General features: G+C 40.3%; 1 protein-coding gene across 3 annotated transcripts in view; it reads right to left on the reverse strand.

The window, feature by feature from the left end:
- Positions 1-21,173, reverse strand: part of LOC114880932 (endoglucanase E-4-like) — an 85,344-nt gene that overhangs the window by 36,277 nt on the left and 27,894 nt on the right. For all 3 annotated transcript variants that reach the window (XM_046286042.1, XM_046286043.1, XM_046286041.1), the window contains 2 exons: positions 15,645-15,882; positions 8,015-8,293 (listed from right to left, as the gene is read on the reverse strand). In XM_046286042.1, coding sequence (XP_046141998.1) covers positions 8,015-8,293; positions 15,645-15,882 — 517 coding nt within the window. The remainder of the gene's footprint in view (positions 1-8,014; positions 8,294-15,644; positions 15,883-21,173) is intronic.

The raw sequence follows: 21,173 nt of genomic DNA on the forward strand, positions 1-21,173 counted from the left end.
GGGTTAGAATGCTCAGAACGAGCTGGAGATAAGTTTTTCAGTGGTTTCAGGAAATTCTCGGGACGTGGTGTGATTATTGGAAGCTGTTTGGCAAAATCGAACGTGTTGTTACGAGCCGGAGGCGGCGGCTGCGTAGCCGGGGCTTAATTTCGGTTATGGTAATTGTTAATGGTGTTGTTATTAACACTGGGAGCCTAAGGAAGTAGACGTGGCGACGAACCTACGTATGGCTAACGTAGGGAGCTCCAGGAGGTTGGCTATGGCGGACGAACCTACGTATGGCTAACGTAGGGAGCCACAGGAAAGGTGAAGAGTAGAGGACGAACCTACGTATGGCTAACGTAGGGAGCCTCAGGAGTGTGATATGCGGACGAACCTACGTATGGCTAACGTAGGGCGCCGCAGGAAATGTTAGTATTAGGTCTCGTAATTTGATTGATGTACCTCGAGCGGTAAAAGTACACCTTAGTGGGTTTCTGGACTAGTCAATATAATTGGACAATATTAGATAAGTTAAAATAATACGAGTTTATTCTCTATTCCGGGACCTTACAATTGTTATGTGTAATTGTCGCGGTGTTCAATGAATTAAACTCTAAGTTCCAAGTTTCAATGAATTGAATAAATAAAGTTTAGTTTCGATTCCGCGAAGCAAGAATCTAATCCTTCTCGGTTTTCACGAACGCGAGCAAACGGGGGCGGACTACAACGATTAGAATAATGCTTAACAGCAGTCAACGTACTGTATAGTTACTGAGTGCTTGAAAGGGACTTGAATACCCGATCTCGCAGTTTCCTCGTTGCAGAGATTATCCGTAAAAGAACGTACTGACGTGTATCGAACTGATTCTAGACTTCAACTAGACCCCAAGTGCCCTTGTCGCCACCCTTTTTATACTCAAAAATTAGAGTAAAAAGAGTGGTGAGGACTGACTCTACGTGACCCGTAGAATCGCGCCCTTGCTTTGCGTTGGTCTCGAATTTTCTAGAAGACGGTTGGTGTTGGGTGCACACATCCGATTCCATATAAGGAAATTTCTTGAGAAGGGTTCGTAACACCATATAAGGAAATTTCTGAGACGGATACGTAACAGTATGCTTGCCACTCGCCGCAGTTGACGGGGTATGCGTGGAAATAGAATTGATGTTGAGAGAGAGTTGTTCGATTGCGTGTCGGAATCGCAATCATGCTCGGTCATGGATGAGGAATGCCTTAGAACATTTTCCATAGATAACGAATGCCCGACTCTCGGCGTGTCCGCCGGTCGACTATATAGATCAACCCGCCGTAGGTTGTGACGCGTTCGCACCACGGACAGGTTGACCTCTTAAAACAAAAACGAAATAGAAAAATAAAAACACAATAACATCAATTAACACGACGAACACTAAAGATTAAAGCATAGAAAACACTATAAATTAACTGAAACTAATAGCAAAACGAGCGAAGAATGAAAAACAGCTGGAATCGTCTTAAGCCAGAGCGCTCTCTCCTACGTCCTCACTGCGCGACGACTCGACGATAACTGATAAATTGCCATTAATATACTTTTTTTTTGTTTTGTTTTTGACGATGACTTGTGGGGGGAGGGGTGTCGGAGCTCGTTGGTAGCACAAGCTGGAAGCACCCTATGAATATTCCGTGAGCGCGCCTCCCCGCAGTGGGCCATGCCTGCTAACTGGAGCCAGCTTACCGGCAGTCATGATAATAATATGCCGTTAACCTCTTGGGGTAAGGGACTCTATTTTAGAGTGAAATGAGGTTTTCTTGACGGAAAATTTTCAAAAAACCGTCGACAACGTGAGCTGTTTTTGAGGAAAGGAAAAGGAGGAACCATCCAGTAGAGTGAGGCTGGGAAGTTTGTACACGAAAGCACATAAAAGGAGATCGGGTCAAACAGTTGGTACAGAAAAGGAAAACCAAAGCCGCGGCGGGCACCCGTAATGCGATCCCACGCCCAGGAAGAGAAAAAGATCGGGGTCAGACCAGGCATTGATCAAACTTGGAATGAAGTACGAATTTATATTTGATGCGATAGGGAATCGTGTGTATGTTTACCTGGGCCAACTGGCGAACAAGCGAATTTTCATATTCGTTACACTTGAAATTGGTAATTAGCTTTTCAATAAAGACCTTCACGGGCGGTACCTTGGCGCGTTGATGCAACGCGGCAGTCGGGAATCTACGTGGTAAGTTCAGGACTGTCTTTAGGACCTTGTTTTGAGCCGTCTGGACTCTACGCCGGTGCGCGGACGAGAGGCAATCCCAATAGGTCAGCAAACCATATGTGACGACCGGTCGAATACACATGCAATACATGGTCAAGCGACATCGTACAAGTTTGAACCGTGAAATAGATACGGTCTAAGGACGGAAAAAAACTTATGCATTTTGGCGATGCGATCGTCGACGGCCGCAGTCCAAGTTAATCTGGAGTCTAGCACGACCCCGAGGTACGTAACGGTCTTTGACCATTGGACTGCGTGTCCATTTACAATGAGGTTTGCTGTGGGAGAGTTACGCTGTTGTGTAAAGAAGATGGCTTCTGTTTTGCTGGCGTTAATAGCTAATTTCCAACGCTCAAAAAAGTCGAGAACCAGATTTAGGTACCTCTGCAAGCGATCGCAGGCTACCCACGGCCGGCGTGACGTGGTGAGGAGCGCAGTGTCGTTCGCGAACAGGGCAAGCATACATGAAATAAGTGTAGGTATGTCATTTATGAATAAGTTAAACAAGACAGGGCTGAGAATAGAACCCTGTGGTACACCCGCTAGCACTGGTCGAGCGCTAGATGCAGCCCCATCGGCACTAACGTAGAAAGATCGGCAAGACAAATACGATTTTATTAATTTTAGAAATTCGTACCTAAAACCAAGAGCATGCAGCTTAAAAATCAATGCGTCATGCCAGACGGAGTCGAAGACCTTTTGCAAGTCCAAAAGAGCCATTGCCGTTACTCCCTTAGTATTGAAACTGTGCACTATGTATTGGGCAATGCGTGTAATTTGATGCAGCGTGGAATGCTCACGCCGAAAGCCAAATTGCTGCAGTATAAGTATGTCGTTGTCCGTTAGGAATTTACCAATATAGTCGTAAATGACAGATTCAAGGACTTTACCTAATATGGGAAGAAGGCTTATCGGTCGGTAGCTGGATGCCAGGTTTTTAGGCTTGCCGGGTTTGTGATACTCGAGCTAGCTTCCACGGTTCTGAGAAATAAGAGGTGCGCAGGCAGTAACGGAAAATGTGGAAAATTTGGCAAAGCAGTATTTTGGATATGTGCTTAAGCATTGGTGTACTTATTCGGTCGCCCCCGGCGCCTTTCGATTACCGAATCTCAGGATGATCTTATGAATAGAACGAGGAGATAAATTGGAGCATAGTGCATCAGAACAGGGAAAAGAGGTTTTATTGAATGCGGAAATGAAATTTTCAATTTCGGCCTGATGCGACGACTCAAGGGAGTACACCTCACTAAAGACAGACTCAAACTGTTCAGCTAGTAACTCAGATTTGTCCTCTGCGGAGTAAACGTCAGTGCCACTGTCGTTGAGCACCGGCAGTTTATGTCTGTCGTATTTTTTGGACAACGCCGAATATATTTGCCAAAATATCGGGTCAGTTTTACGGAAAGCGCCAAGCCTGTCTACCCAGTTTTTATTTCTTAGGTAGGAGATTTGTCTCCTAATACCGGCGCAGCGGAGAGATCTTTGATGACGTCACGATAGTGCGGTATGCCATGGCGTTGGGCTATTTTTCTAAGTTTACGCCTTCTTTGTATGAGGGCGGTCAAATAACTATCATTTATGAGAAACCCGTGACGGGTAGAAACAGTGTTTATTTTAGTGGTGGCTGAGCGAACAGAGGAATGCATAAGGGCAGTGATGCCCTTAATAGTTTCATCAACTTCACAGCTGGACATGAATTCTGTCTTCAGGGAGAAGTTGTTCGTTCCTTGTTTGTACAAATCCCAATCGATAGAGCGATCAAGACCGACACCGGTTTGGGACGAGACGGGCGAGAGGATGACAGGGACGGGGTCGGAAGGACCCAGTTCAAGGGCAGTGCAGTTGAAGGAGGTATTAACCGATGACAGGAATATGTCTAGCGTGGAAGCACGGCATCTGGGTGTAAAACAGGTGAAATCTTCTGGATGGATGAAGTCGTATGCGGAATTTGAGAAGTGTTTGTGGAGCGTTTTGCCACTGGGGTTTGTCAGGTGGTTATTTCACAGTGGGTGCTTGGCGTTAAAGTCACCTCCAATCACGAAGGGAAAGCCCATATTGGTTAGCATGTCCAGAATGGTAGATGTCAATTTGACCCTGGGCGGAGCGTACACTACATCGATATAAACCGCAGGTGATTGGAGTTTCATAAAGCAATGCTCGACTGGAATAGCGAGTTTATGGGTGATAGTTTTATGCAACAACGCGCGGTGGACTAGGATTGCGACACCACCCCCTTTGGAGTCCCTGTCGTGCCTAACGATTTCTGCCTGCTCCCTGGCGACGAGGAGTAACAGTTCATTTCGATTTTGTTTAAAAGACCGGACGTTCCATAAGAGGATTTTAGGAAGGGAACCCATCTTTAATCCAAGCTGCTCAGAATCTCGACAAAGCCATGAAACTTCTCGCCGTTTGTGGAGCAGGCTGCCAGTCGATTGTTCAAATGGCGAACCGTAGACAACATCAGGTTTATATTTACAAAACAGTTTAGTTTTTTAAATTCTGTTATTAATTCTTGCAGGTTTCCGGCACTGTCACCGATCAAGGACGCTGGAGCCGACCGTACACCACGTTCCTCGCCGCGCGCGCCAACGCCCCTAACCACGTCCGCGAACGACACTCCACGTTTGGGAGACGAAATAGTCTGAGGAACTCCTCCTGACGGCACAAGCGGAGGACTAAGACGCACGTTTTCGCGTTGCTTGGGTTTAGTTTCGCGAATGTTAAAATAGGACAACAAGGCCGGACACTTCGAGAAATTGGTTGTATGGGGACCCTTGCAATTTACACAGGTTGGAGGTGCCTCCAATGATTTGGTGCATTGGGACGTGTGGTGGTCACCGGCGCATTTTACACAACGGGGCGCCGCGCCGGCGCCACATTGCAATTTGTGACGGAGTGCCCGAAAGCCTGACAGCGAAAGCATTGCGTGTAGTTTTTGTTTGAGAAATATTTATGCCAATAGACACGTATGCTAAAGAGGTGTACATGTTGTTAACCGCGTTTAAATTTGTTCCAGCGGGAAAATTGACTCTAAAAACCGGATTTGCCAATGCCTACGCAATTTATTGGATTTAATCCGGCTCTCTTTAACTCACTGATTACCTCCTCAACAGGAGTTGGTGGCAGGCCTCTCAGTACCAGGCTGAGTATTTTTTCATTACTCGGAGTGAAAGTAAAAAAGGAATGATTATTAGCGCGTAAGAATTGTAAGAGCTTTAAATGAGATTCGGTGTTATCGAACTGTATTCTTATTCCTTCCTTCAGGAGTTTTAATTTAAAAGTCGGAGAGCTGCTTTTCGAATACATGCGCCGAACACGAGAATTTTGTTATATAAATTGGCGAAGTCTTAATGGAAATTCTTCCCACGATTTGTTTGTCTCCGATAATTCGGGGTTTGGGTGCATTCACACCGTCGTGTACTTTAACCATTGTTTTGACTGTTCTGCCCCCCCCCCCCCCCCCCCCCCCCCCCCCCCGCTTCTGCGGTAAAGGCACGCATTAGGAGGTTAAAACGATTTGAAGTAGGAATGTTAGGAGTCGCGATCATTTTTTTCGGAACCTCAAGCTCAGTGTTCAGGTTTTCGCCAATATTTGTGTGAGTGTTTACCGAGCCTACTGCCGGTGTAGATGACAAGGCAGAGGCACGAGGAACATAAACATCGAGGACAGTTGTGGAGTTATTGTTATCGCAGGGGACACGCGGAACAGAAAAACTTTGAACTTGGGCTTGTTGCTCGGCAGAAACGTTGAGCAGTTTGATTATTTTTGCGGATTTCTCACGCGGAGATTCCAATGCGTCGGAGGAATTTTCAGTCTCAGTGGTGCAACAAGGAGAAAAAGCGGCTAAATCGAGAGCCTTGTCGAGCACACGGTTACTAGTGGGTGAAACTGAGAGGAGGTTACTCACCGAACTGTTGGTCTGACCCGTACAATCCCCGGAGTCAGGGGCTAATACTTTACCGCGTGGTGCGTCCACCGCGGCCAAGGTGGTTTGTTAACGGAAACAGTAAACAAGCTAACACGTCTGCTCACTACGAACGCCAAGCGTCAACTGAGATAAATTGCCATTAATATACTGACATTATAATATAATTAAGCCTCGGACGGCGGACCATGGAGAGAGCCCCAATTTTAATTTAATTTTGTATTTCATATTTTTTTATTTTATAAATTTAACATTGTCCTTTCCAAACTTATTCTTCAAATATATAAAACTTTTTCGTTCAAAAATTATACGTTCAATTTGAGGTTAATATCCTTGTTTATATCTTGTAAGTTTTAGTGTTGATTGACCCAGACCCTGCTGTCCAAGGATTAATGCTTTACTTGCCATTTCGCATTGCTAGTGTAATTTTATTAGTATATAGAATTTTTGTCATTATTTCATTTTATGACTGACATCTTAAATTTAATATAATTATATGGATGAAACAAGAAATAAGAAATAAATGTTTGAATACAATTGTCGATATAATCCATAATATTTCATTCGGTAATTATGCATAAAAGAACCCCCACCTCCAATGAGCTTGACCTTGACATATGTTGTTAAGGTCGTGACCCTAAGTAACCTTGACCTTGAAAAAGCTGGCAGTCGCGATCCGTTCAAAAGTTACAAAGCATTAAGGTTTCGCGATTTTTTTTCGCGTTTTCGCGTTTTAAGCAACCTTTTCCTATACATATAACCGCCGCTTGGCCATAGTACCGACACTGGTCGTAGAAACCATTGTAAAAAGGGCAATCCAGATGTCCATCGATGGCTGGTGAGAAAGGCGTGGGTGTCTTCTGGTAAATTCTTACATGCACATATTGCTTGCCGGTCATAGTGTTGTTGTTTATAAAAGTAGTAGACGACAAGCGGCAGTCATTTTTTGAATTTTGGCATGTGTGGCCGACCGCCCCACGGCGGTCGGAAATTTAATTTAGCCTAACCTAATCTAATCTAATACAAAATTAAATTAGTGAACCTGTTAATCAGTGAATTAGGTTAGGTTAAGCTAGAATAATATTCCGGCCGCGCCGTTAAGTGTACGGCCACGCAAGTCAAAATTCAAAATCATTAAAATCTGTTAAGTTTGATTTTTTAGTTCTCCCGTTATACTGTTTAGGTTTCGGCCGCCATAATCTGTTTATATAATTATAAAGCAGCAACTTAACAATTTTTCCTAGGAATGACAAAATATTTTCAGCGTTTTAAAATATAATAATTTTTTATTCTACTTACTTCCCGACAGAAGTTGGTCCAATCAACGACACTGCGTGCAGATAAACCCCGAAAAATGCAAAAACTTTAATGCTTAGTAACTTTTGAACGGATCGCGACCGCCACGTTTCTCAAGGTGAAGGTTACTCAGGGTCACGACCTTGGTAACATATGTCAAGGTCAAGCTCATTGGAGGTGGGGGTCCTTTTATGCACAATTACCTTTCATTCTATACGTATATTATGAATGATACATTACCCTGTAAAAATGTTTTTTGTTTTTTTAAATACAATAATTCAAAATAATATGAGACTATCTATAGAAATATTATAATTTTATCAATTCGACACATAAAAATTATATTCAAAAAGAAATAGGAACAGCTATGATAAAAAATACCTTATTGCAAATAAAATTCTATAATACATAATGACTATTTTATTTACATTTATAACATATTGAATTAAATAGTTTATTAAGCAATCATGAAGAATTTTCTTGCAACGAAGGTAGTAATTCAAAGATAATTAGCAATAATCTTTGTTTTATGTGTTTGAATTTGAGTAATAAAATAATCGTACCAGGATGTTCAGGATCAATTTTGTAAGCAGGTCTGGTGGTGTTTAGTTCCTCAGGTCTTCCCCAAAAGGTGTGATCCAAAGAGAAATCACCAACTTGACCGTAGAAGACGTATTCGCTGACATGGCACTTGATGAAGTAATCAGTGGCCCATTTGATGGCTTTGCGAAGTTCATCAAGTTGACCGGCTGCGTTGTAAGCTTCTGGCCAGCTGACCGCACCCCATGCCAAAAGGGTCGTCGTTGAAGCCATTGTGAAGCCAAACTTTACGAAATCACCGGCTAAAGATATTTACAACATTAATTTTGCTACATATTCTATATTCTTTATGAAGTGCAATAAAAAATCATTCTATTCAAGTTATATTATCAACCTCGTTTTTAACTTTTGATTAATATTTCATTTGTATTTAGGTTATAAATTTCAAACTTTGAAATCGTAGTTTTTCAAATTTTAATTTTAGTACCTTTAAACATTCAGTTTGTACTTTTCAAATTTTCAATTTTCAATCATTCAACTTGCAATTTTCAAATATTCTGTTTGTAACTTACAAAATATCAAATATACAATTTTGTATTTACAATTCCCAAATTTTTCAATATTCAAATTAACAATACGGGGTGTTCAAATTTCTGAATTTTAGATGTATAATTTGCAAAATTTTCAAGTTGCATTTATTGTAATTTAAACATTTGTAGAGAATTTTCTGTAACTGGTATAATTCGAATATTACTACAATTTTCTTTGTTCTTTTTCTAGATATTCCATTTTATTAAATTTGTAATGCTGATCATCGATAACCCCCATGGAAGTTAACGTATTGTTAATTGCCGATATTTTTAATAATTTTATTTTTTAAATAAGGTAAAAGCACCAGTAGTTGACTAGTTAAGAAAAAGATTGTGCGTAAATAATAATCACTGTCCAATACGAATTTTGTTTTCCAATAGCCATTGGGTGATCGTTGTAGAGCTACTCGTCCTGAACACGAATTCGAAAACCGTAACACCCTCCGCTATCACCTTCAGTTTTCGAAAAACACGAGTTTTTGTAAAAACATGTGTTTTGGGGGGAAAATGGACTATTACGCGGAAAGTAAAAACGCTAGAATATTCACATTGGTCTTAAAAAGTTGAGGAGAGTTTTCCGAATATATTGATATATACAGGGTGTCCCGCGCAACTGGCAATTAGAGTAATCTCTGTATCGTGTAAGAGAACTGGTAGGTCGGATTCCAGAAAGTTTAGGTACCTTTGACCGGTTAATGCTCCATTAAAAAAATGTGGACCGATAATCCATTTATCAAAAATTCCACACCAAACGTTTTCGCTGTACCGTATTTGATCGTTAGTGTTCCCCTCGAGGCGTGGATTTTCAACGGACCATGTATGTTCATTATGTCGATTGAACATCCCATTGTTTGTGAATGTCGCCTCGTCTGTCTAGAGAATTTGAAATACAAAATTTTCATTTTCCTAAATACGCCGGTAAAAAATATTAGCAACAGTTCATTCTTCGGACTTAGTCCCCAGGTCGCAATGTTTGCCCAATGAAAAACCGATAGGGATAAAAATTGTGTGTTCTCAGAACTTTTGAACTTTGAACCGAGGATTTGGAAATTCCACATTCTCTATCCAGATCTCTCACGAACGCATGTGGATTTAATTCAGCGTTCGCCAGCACTGCTATCACACTATGTAAGTACCTTCATCTTCAACGATTTGTTCCGGCACGTTTCGTTATGGTTTGTAGAAGGAGTCGTATTGGCGTAAATTGGTCTCCAGTTTGTAAAAATACGAACACGAGGACTGTTGGCGATTAGGATATGTCTCTCGATACAGCCTTGTAGCCTCAGTACCATTTTGATTGCATTTACTAAACAAAATGAACATATCAACTGCTTCACTATTCGTAAATGTCATGATTTCGAAACACTGGCTCGGCAAACGATCGCACACAGGTAGTGAATAGTTACTGATAGAAATCTTAATCTTACAATGACTAGTATTAGGAGCCGCTTCATGTTTACAAACATTGTAATGGAACATAACGTAGGTACTCCGGAATACTTGCCGAGAGGCCGAAATAATTCAGAGAACTTTTAGCTTCAATAACTTCCTAACGAATAAATTTAGGACATAAGTATGTTAGTACTTTTATGTAGAGCACAAGAAACTGCATCGATTGGCGCAGACGAAAACATAGGTTTCCATTTTTTTTTAAAGTGCAGTAGCCTTTTTCTGATGCGCCGATGCACAAAAGTGCATGAAATTAGTTACATATTATGTACCGTCTGATATCATTTAACTTTTACTTATAACATCTTCTTCAAATCGCGACTTTTCATCTAATCGTAAGAACTTTTAATTACTAAGGAAATTTTAATTACTTGTAACTTCTAAGTGCATTGACCGATCTCGATGAAATTTTCAGTTTCTTGGATTGTTTGCGTTAAGTAGTCTACTGCGTTTTCGATGTGGTCCGGAGTTTTTAGAGGTATACTACAGTTTAATTTCTCGTTGATTATTACTCTAAAACTGTCCCAGTTTGTGATATTGTTGTGTAGTGTGGGGAATCATCTATTTGGAGTGATTTTTGTAAATACTCTAGTAGCATGAGGGTATGATCGGGGTATACATCCAGTTCATCGAAAGACATTTCATCGAACACAAATCACCGAATGCTAATTCACCGAAAAATATGATTCATCGAATGCCAGTTCATCGAAGGGACAGTTCACCGATTGGTACAATTCACCGAAAACAATTCCCCGAATTGACAGTTCATCGAAAATTGGTATAACGCTTAAAACCATACATAGATGTGATAGGCTAGGTTTGGACACAAACTTAAATCCGGCCGCCGCCGTAAGGCGGCCGGCAACGCTTTCGTTATTATTTAAATGATCACAATTTGTAGAAATCGGGAAGACAAAATAAGATCAAAAACATTCAATGAATTGTCTCATTCGGTGAAATGTGCGTTCGGTGAAGTGGCATTTGGTGAATCGGTATACGGTGAACTGTCCATTTGATGAATTGTACATTCGATAAATTGTCCATTCGGTGAATTGTCTTCGGTGAACTGTCTTTCGATGAATTGTCTTTCGATGAACGGTCCGTAAACCATGATCGGAGCTCAGTTCCGAATTTGGCGATATTTTAAAGTGCATCCTGCTGATGTTTTTGGTTATGGCAAAGTGTATGAGGTCAGGTGTCTTTTCGAAGACTATTGGCCCGTAGGTGGGCTCGCCAGTCGATATTGGTGTTAATGACAGCTTTTCTATGGTACGCAACAGGGTTGTACCTCTGGGTGATGATCTTTTGGATCCCCATTGGCCTATGTTTGCCATTATAATCACCGGCCGCTATGAATTTGTTTCCTAGGTTATTGAAATAGTTCTCATACTGTTCCATAGTGAGCTTGTGCTTTGGGGGTGAATAGATAGCTGATATTTGTATTTCTCCGTTTGTGGTTTCTATTGTTATCGTTGTTGCTTACAGGTAGTCGTGTTTGGTGTTGTTATGGAGATGGTGTTTAATGCTATTTCTTATAATGATAGCGGTACCTCCGTGTGCTTTCTCTAATGGATGTTTGGCTTCATATATTGTATAATGTGGGATTTTAACACTTTGCCGGCCGCACTATTTTTAAACATTTCTTCGCTTGGCGCCGGCACCACTAACTCTGTTATTTCGCTTGTCGCCGGTTGTTTTTGAGGTTATTGGGAGATGATAGATTTCAAGTCACCACTGTGGTGTCGCCGGCCGTCGAGCGATACTTTGGGAAGATCACCACTGTGGTGTCGCCGGCCGCCGAGCGATACTTTGTGAAGGTCACCACTGTGATGTCGCCGGACGTCATAGTGTTAACGTAGTTTCTTGTTGTAAAGTGAGTTTCAGAGATTGCCATAATGTCAGTATCGTAAGTGTGAATAAACACTATAAGTTCTTGTAGTCTTTGTTGTCGTCCGTTACTATTTCATGCCGCTATTTTGATTGAATGATTCATTATTTGTTGCTATTGACGATTTTTACTAGTAGTTCTATCATGGAAGTTATTTGCTGGGTTTGTTGCTGCAGCAGTGTAGTTTGTGTTGCTAGTATATTGATTATGAGTTCTGTGTTTTTAATTGTTTGGATTAGGAGGATTCTGCTTCATTGAGGTAGTTTGGGTGAGTAGAGGAAATTTGGCTCTGATTTTGTCGGTCTACATTATGTTTCGCGTTTACTTGGGCGTATGTTCTATTGCTTGTGCACAAGGGTTGGGCATGATTAGATATGGGAGTTGGTGACGATTTGTATGCTTTGCTATTTGGCAAAAAATTGTTATTTGTTTCAGTTCTTTTCCTTAACGTGGGGTATAGTTTTAACTGCAGCTGTTTCCGCACTATGCAGCCTTTGTAGTTTGTAGGATGTTTACCTTGGCAATTGCTACACTTTACGTTTTCGATTTTACCTTGCTTTGGACACAATGTCGTGAGACAGTTACCTGCACACTTGACACAGACTGGGGGTCTGTTACAGTAGTTTTTTGTGTGACCGTGAAACGTGTTATATATTTATCTTTTGTACAACAATGGCTCTTTCGCATTTATTAAGGACAATAATTTGACGCTGGATAACGCTTACAATATAATATGAAGAAGAACGGCTTTCGTCGTTGTATTTGCTGGTGATCGTTTTCGTCTCCTGCGTGAAGGGGATCCTCTTGCCGATTCGTCGTCGTCTCCTCCTGAAACCTTCCTCACTCCTTTCGGGTCGTAATGTTTGCTCGACAGTGGTAGCCGCTTGCCTCCTCCACGTCGTTATGTTTCTCGGTTTCTTCTCGGAATAAGCCGTTTTGATACAAAGGCGATAATGAAATAATTTGAAAGACTACTGATGAATCACTATTCGCGTTATTCCGCATCTCGGGCAGATCTCTCTTCTCGCACGCAGCCCGTCACGCGAAGTTACCTATCAGCCCCCCTCCCCCCCCCCCCCCCCCCCCCCCTCCCTCCAGATAAGGAAGCGACACCTCTAAGCAACCGTGAATTTGACAGTGGTGGCATTGCGGTATGTTGCGTTTCAGTCTTGGCGGTTCGAATCTAATCATAGTGTTTAATAGTTTTTTTATGTTGCATATATGCATCTTTGTTGTTATTATTTGGTTCGAGTTCTATTATAAAGAGTAGCAGTGGTTGCTTGGTATCGTATTTAACTATATTTTGTATTGTTCTGACAGACTGGTTGTATTGTTTTAATTCTTCTATGATTTTATTCGCATTTGTTTTTGGGTGAATTCCACAGAGTATTACTTTATAACTACGATCTATTTTTGTTTGGTAAGTGTAAAAATTTGCATTTTTGCTTTTTAAAGCGTCCACTATTTTTCTATAAAGTTCTGACGACTTTAGCTGAATTTTTATTTTGTTGTCGTTTAATTGTTTTAAGATGTAGTTGTTGTTGCCTGCTTGTTGCTCTAGCAATTCCATTAACGGCTCTATAATTTGTGCTTGTATGTATATTGGAGGAGGTTTAGTTATTTCAGTTCTATTGACGGTGTCAGCTGAGTCAGTTGGTGTATTGTCTACTGTCAATACGCTGTACAGGGTGTAAAAAAATTAATGGTCATGGCTTCAGCGGGTGAACCTACATCCTAGGATCGGTGGACATTTATAAAAAAACTTGCGGCAAAATTATTTATAACATTGAAAATTAATATTAAATTTTTTTTACATCAACGTATTTTGCGCATTGAGAAGAAAAATAGTTTGAGAGGAACCATATGTCGCAAACAAATCGTTTGGTCAGGAAAAGTTATTGAAAAGTTCACAGCGATTTGGTTGTGTAGTGTAACACGTAGAGACATGGGTCTACCACCGCTCTACCACTTGGACGTATCTTGAGTCTTGGTACAGCGGTATGTGTATCCCTACCGGAAAAGGTCAATACACCTTACTAGATCTACTGTCCCTTTAAACGTTATATTGTGTCAGTTTAGGGTAGGGGTACGCACACCGCTATGCCAGGACCCAAGATACATACGTCCAAGTGGTGGTAGACTCATGCCTCTACGTATTACACGACACAACCAAATCGCTCTGAATTTTTCAATAATTTGTTCTGACCAAACAGTTTCTTTGCGACATATGGTTCCTCTCAGACTATTTTTCTTCTCAATGCGCAGAATACGTTCATGTAAAAAAAATTTAACATTAATTTTCAATGTTATAAACAATTTTGCCGCAAGTTTTTTTTATAAATTTTTTGGTCCACTGATCCTAGGGTGTAGATTCACCCCTTGAAGCTATGACCATTAATTTTTTTGCACCCTGTACATGTTATCAGGAGGAATTTCTTCTAGCCACGAGTTAGTTTGTGTGTGTGAGCAGAGGTCTATTGCGGGGTTTAAAGTACCGATGTATGGGTGGATTTTTCTTTTTTTGCTATTATGAGGATTCTGTGCGGATTTAGCTGACTTACTTGTGGTCATTTCATCATTGTTGGTTGTAGGATTTGATAGGTTCTGCAAGGTGTTACTGTCCCCCAGTTTTGAGACTTTTAACTGTATTGGTGCCATTTCTGGTTCGGTTTCCGTGCTGGTGTGGGTACACAGACACGGAATCGCACCAAGGCAGCCTAGGCGGCTGCTTTGGGTACACTTAGGTTTCAACTATACTGGTGATATCTAACTATGTTTACAACTCGCGAGCAGTACGAACAAACGCTTAGCGAAGACTCTTATTTATCATGGAAATATAACTTTCTACTCTATGATTTTTAAGACAATTATAAGAAGGTTTCTTGTAAATTCAATACTATTGAAAGCCTTTTCGCGATGAAAATGTAATACTATTCTCTCAGATCTAGCAATAATGGGGAAGTAAGAACGCTTATCATTAACGCTGTTTCGAAATACAAGCACCACTTGACGTTTCTTTCGAACACTCGATACAATCGGCGAAACAATAAATATTTTTTCTATATCATAAACAAATTTCAAAACTGTCTTCAATCGGGTGTCGATTGATAAAATCATAATGCTCGTCAATCGATTTTTAAATTTTAAATTAAAGTATTTTATCATTTTATTGTTGGTATCTAAAAATAATAATAAATAACAATGAAGGAGAAAGAATAATAATAACAAGAAAAACATTACAGATATAAAAAGTAACTGTACAATATATTTAACCCCAACATTGGTGTTGATTACGCGTAGCTACGGCACTGACTAGCCGAGGAGAGCGAGTTATGGCCGTCTGGCGGCAAACCCCGTGCACGTGTCACTGACAGATATTTTTTCGATTTACTCGAATTGCATACTGCTCCAACACTTACCCTACATAGTTTCTTCTTCGGAAATGTCTACAGAATTCGGTACTGTATAGAGAATTCGCGCTAGATAAAGAACTTTTCTTAAAAATACAAAAGTAATACGAAAACAGAAGAAAAGTTTTTTGTTTGACAGTGTAACAGTCAACGCTTGCTCCTTCGTTAACACAGAACGAGCGCTGTTAAAATATTCTCAACTACATCACACGAATAACAATTCTATTTCTTGAACAACTGTTCTCTCCTTTCGTACCTCTATCACTGTTAAATCAATCAAGTAATTTAATTCTTATTGTTTCAATGTTTCAATTACCATCATAATAGCCACCAGTCAGATCCTCCCCGTTCAGGCCACGATCGTTCAATGCCGAATCTCCTCTCCATGGGATTCGATTGTCCCTTGGCAGCTTTCCCGACCGCTGTGCTTCGTAAAACAAAAGCGAAAGTTCCAGGACTTCAGCGTAATTGTTCTCGTCCTCAATGGGTTTCACGTAGTACGTTGGGTTCGCGTTAATAGTGCCGATTAGAACTATCGATGTTATCATCAGACTCTGTAAAAATAATTGTTTACCTTATAATTTTAAGTCTCATTTGCATAAATGGTGAACTTGTAGAAGAGCTACTCCCCCTCCGATTTTGATGATTTTTAAATATGTTTTTGAAAAGTTTGTCATTCTAAGCAACTTTTTTGTTTGCGAGATATTCGCGAAAGAATATTGTTACTATTACAGCGAATTCTGCCTATACGTATAGTGGCCATGTGTGCACCGGCTCTCTTCCTTACCGTTTCTGTAAGCAACAGCGTGTGGTCCGGCTCTTAATCATACGACGGGTGAGCTGAAAAATCAAATTATAATATTTGACTGGCGTGGCCGGCCACCTTTGGGCGGCCGGAATATTAGTGTGATCTAACCTAACCTAACCTACATGTATAAGTAACAGAAAAATAAAATACTGTTACATGTCCAGATTAGGTTAGGTTAGGCTATATCAATATGTCCCGGTGTGTTTGACAGAGGTCCCGGGGCCCTCCCTAGCGCCCAGTGCAGGTCACCGTGGGGGTTTTAGCCGGTAAAAATCCGGCACTCCCCCGGCCCCTCCCCAGGGGGGCTGGGGGCGTCTTTGGAAGATTTTTCCCACGAAAAAAAGCTATATCAATATCAATATTTGACAATGTTAAAATTATTGAAATTAGTTAAATTTAATTTTAAGCTCACCCGTTATATGAATGGTAGTTGGGTCGTGTGGTGCTGTTGACAGAAACACTAGAGATGCGAGGGTCGCTTACCAACGCACACACAGCCGCGGACGTATACGTGCAGGCGAAATTCAATGCAATAGTACTTATAGTTTTTCGTGAATATCTCACAAACTAATCGAGTCCGACATATAACTTAGAGGAAAAAAGTCGCTTAAAATATCGAATTTTACAACATATTTAAAAATCATCAAAATCGGAGGGGGAGTAGCTCTTCTACAAGTTCACCGCATAAATTGTAGTACAGTGGAACTTCTTTTATATGGTGTAATAGTTCTTAAATTTTCATTATTAACCTTCTCATCAAAATAATAATAATAAAGAAAAATGAGGTAATTATCGATATCTCGCCAACCCCTCGGATTTCGCTGATGTTTTAATATGTTGTTGGGATAATGATTCTAAGCAACTTTTTCCTATACATATAACCGCCGCTTGGCCTTAGTTTTCGAAATATTTGCAAACAAAAGTTGCTACTATAGTAAGCAGATTGCGGCAGCCGAAACCTAAAGCCGGGTATCCACTTGGTTCAAACGCCCGTATCGTATCACCGTACCGAACCCTTTTGAAGAGGCAGGCGCTGCATCGTTGCATGCCACAGCGTGCTACGGCTCTGACAATATTTCTTCGTTTCTTGACAGAAACGGTTCTGCAATAGGGCTGGGCCACTATAGGCGAGGAGTTTCGTTTTGCTGCGTGCTGTTCCAAAGGAACGGAGACAACGGACCCATCCGAAAAATTTGTCGATTCTTTGTCGTTGCATCGAAGGAAAGGTTCATACGTTTGCACTTGACATAGCGTTTCGTGCCGTCACTTGGGTTTCAAGTTCAGTAAATTAACATTTCAATTTATCTGAAACCTTGCGGTATTATTGGATTCATTTCAAAATCGATGAAATTATTTATAAATTTAATCTAATTTAATTTACACAAATTTTATCGTCTAAATATATTTAAACAGATCAATTATCTTCGGTGCTACGCTGTATATAAAAGAGCAATGTTAATAATCACCTGTGTGATTATTGAAAAAGGACAATGTTAATTTTCCAGAGATTTTTCCGCTGACGAGTATCGAAAATTCTATTGGTCTGTGATACGGAGGTGAAGGAACGGGCCGATCCGAAAATTGTCGGTTTCTTGCCGTTCAAAGGATAGGTTCGGAGACCACTTGAAACGTAAAAACAACGTACCCAGGCGAAGGCCCGAAATGCTATGTCAAGTGGAAACATGACACTTGAGGCACGAGATAATATGATCTGGGATCGGATATAACAGTGAGATAATACTAATGCAACGACTGAACTTTGATATTTTTCATTTCTTTCTTATAAAACTTTTACCAAGATATTTGTGACGCTTTTCTGATTAAAATGATACCAAACACGATATGGTTTGGACAATTTTTACTTATAATAGTGTTTGCTATTTCTGAACTGTGCCTTCTTGTTAGATATTTGTCATACAATTGAATTGAGCGCGTGAGTGACGCAGATGATCGCGCGCACGTTCTGGAACGATCGAGATCAATATTCGTTTTTCGTTGTTCACTCATTCCTTTTTACTTTTGTTCAGTTTTTCTTACGTTACACATATAAGAGTTCCACAATGTATTAGCATATTAATAAACTCGTTTAATTCAAACCCAACACTTCTAAACAAAAAAAAGAACCAAAAATAAAAAAGTACAATTATTGGTAGTTTCTATGCGTGCGAATACGCATTTGTTGTTCGTTTTTAACATTTGTAATTTTTTAAAACTTCAGAATATTAAGATCACATTATTTTCAAAAACATTCTATTTGACGGCACCAGAGAGATAATTTTTATTACATCTGCAAGTTATAATCCAATTCTCAAAATTCCTCCTTTAACTTGCAGATGTAATAAGAGCTGTACAGTACTAATTGTAAGCGACGGATTCCTAGAATAAAGAAACAGCACGCAGCAAACGGAAACGCCTGCCTCTTCAAAAGGGTTCGGAACGGTGAAACGATACGGGCGTTTGAAACCAGTGGATACCCGGTTTAAGGTGTATAACGGGTGAACTAAAAAGTCGAGCTTGACTGGTTTCCATGATTTTGAATTTTGGCTTGCACGGCCGGTATGTTAATCTAACCTAACCTAACCTAATCTACTTCACTAATTTAATTTTGTATTAGATTAGGTTCGGTCATGTTAGGTTAAATTAATATTGGATTTTTAAATTCCACCCGTTATGTATGTAGGTGCACGGTAGTGCACCAGCCAAGTTCTCGCACTACCTTCTTTTACACGAAACAACTTAGCCGTTCTTTAGAGGCTTATAACGCGGCACTGGAGACAGATGGATAGGTGTAATTTCGTACACTTTCGTACGTGGTATCATGTCTCAACATTGACAAAAAATTAATTTTCCAACATTAGTAGGTTCCGAGATATAGGACCTCAAACATCGCTTTTGTCACTGACTGACTTATAGATCATAAAAATCTTCTGGGTACTTCCCATTGAGCTAGAAGCTTGAAATTTGGTATATAGGTTCACCATAACGTACATTCAAAGGAATAATTATCAAAGTTTGAAATTTTACACCTTAAAGGGGTTGTATTGAAAGAAGCATTACGAAATAGGTACGTAGGATGGAACATAGCAGCATAACATATATAACAAAAGAAATTGAAGGGAAGATGGGAGATTCAATTTTCGGGTTTTATGCCCAAAATGGGATGAAAAATAGTTTAAAAAAAAAAACTAATTATATCATCATTTAGAATGATCTGTCAACTATTTTCCTAATTAACTTTCTTTGTAAAAATGCATTTATTAATTTACTTTATATCCACCTTAAAGATAAAAAATATTTAGGATTTAATGAATCAGGGATAAGAGTAATACCTACTTGATAATTCATGAAATCCCAACAAAAACATCCTGTAAATAGGAGCCAAGTTCTTATGGCCGTAAAAAGTTGTGAGATCAAACTAAATACGGCCAAGTTCGTTAGCTTAGAAATAACGCTTGCAATACTGAAAAAAGCTTTTGTGAAAATTAGGTTAGAAGAACGCTATTTAATTTTTGAAGAGTTACATGGAGGGCTAAATTATTCAAACTTGGCCGTTACCTAACACCTTTTATGGCAATTGGTTTAAAAAGTAACGGCCAAGTTTGAATAATTTAGCCCTCCATGTAACTCGTCAAAAATTAAATAGCGTTCTTCTAACCTAATTTTCACAAAAGCTTTTTTCAGTATTGCAAGCGTTATTTCTAAGCTAACGAACTTGGCCGTATTTAGTTTGATCTCACAACTTTTTACGGCCATAAGAACTTGGCTCCTATTTACAGGATGTTTTTGTTGGGATATTGCTTGACGGATACCATGTTGTATTTACAGAACCCATCTCACTGACGCACACACTGCCACGGACGTTTAGATATACGCAGAATTCACTGTAATAGTAGCAACATTCTTTTGCGAATATCTCGAAAACTAAAGCCGAGCAGCGGTTATATGTATAGAAAAAAGTTGCTTAGAATCATCATCCCAACAACATATTAAAAAATTAGCGAAATCGGTGGAGTTGACGAGATATCTATAATTACCAAAAATGGTAATTGTATTTCGTTTAAATGTTTATTTCAGTTTATTACCGGTTTGAAACACAAGTTGGACAGTTGGACAGTCTGTCTGTTGGACAGACAGGATTTATTGGATTAGATGGGATTATAAGGTTTAAGATGCAGTTCCTTTTATTTATTTGCACAAGACATTTTACAGTGCGCGCAATGCTCATAATTCTCTCGTTCGATAGGCGTCCAGGTAAAATCGCCGAACTCTCCACATCAAACGGGCGTCCAGAAAACTAATTCTGCTAGGGCGTCCAGAAGATGCTCTGTACTTTCTCGACTGACAGGCGTCCAGGTATTGTCGCCGAACTCTCCTACCGGAATCTCTCTCGCTCTTCTCCGGCAGGCGTCCATGTATTATTGCCGTACTCTTCTGCCGGAGCCTGCCGACCAGGAGCGGCAGATGGTCTTACCCCGTCCTCTCCCTCGACTAACAGCAGGCAAAATAGACCGAGTCGGTCGCGAGCCCTTAATTTATATCCGTTCGTTGCTATCTGCGGCCGCCGTAATCAACGATCGTGTTGTCAAGAATGAATTTGGCGTTTTCCGCGATCGCGTTTCGCGTCCTCGCCTCCCGCGATAGCCTATACTTGTCTTTTCTCGAAATTATCTGGACGCTTCCAGACCGCGTCGTGTTCGCGAAGTTTCTTGTTTACCGTTGTTACAATTTCAATTTAGATGTACAGCAGTAAGCATAGTTGGCTTCTCGAAGGAAGATGGCGGTGCCTTCCCCCTAGATTTTCCGAGTTACCGTCTCCCTCCTCTTGCAGGAAGGGCTCCTGTCCTGTCCCTTCGACATTCTTGTGAAGGGCAGCGATGTATAGGATGAGCTTCCCTGTATATTGTATACAGGTCTGTGGCTGCCCATCAAGTTTTCAAATTATTTTTGATATTATTATCGTCACAATTAGGATTTTGAGAATTCTTGTTTCCCCTATATCGTCATTTTCCCTAGACTCTACGGCTTAGAGAATATTGA

Source organism: Osmia bicornis, chromosome 6, assembly GCF_907164935.1.
Source record: "Osmia bicornis bicornis chromosome 6, iOsmBic2.1, whole genome shotgun sequence".
NCBI lineage: Eukaryota > Metazoa > Arthropoda > Insecta > Hymenoptera > Megachilidae > Osmia > Osmia bicornis.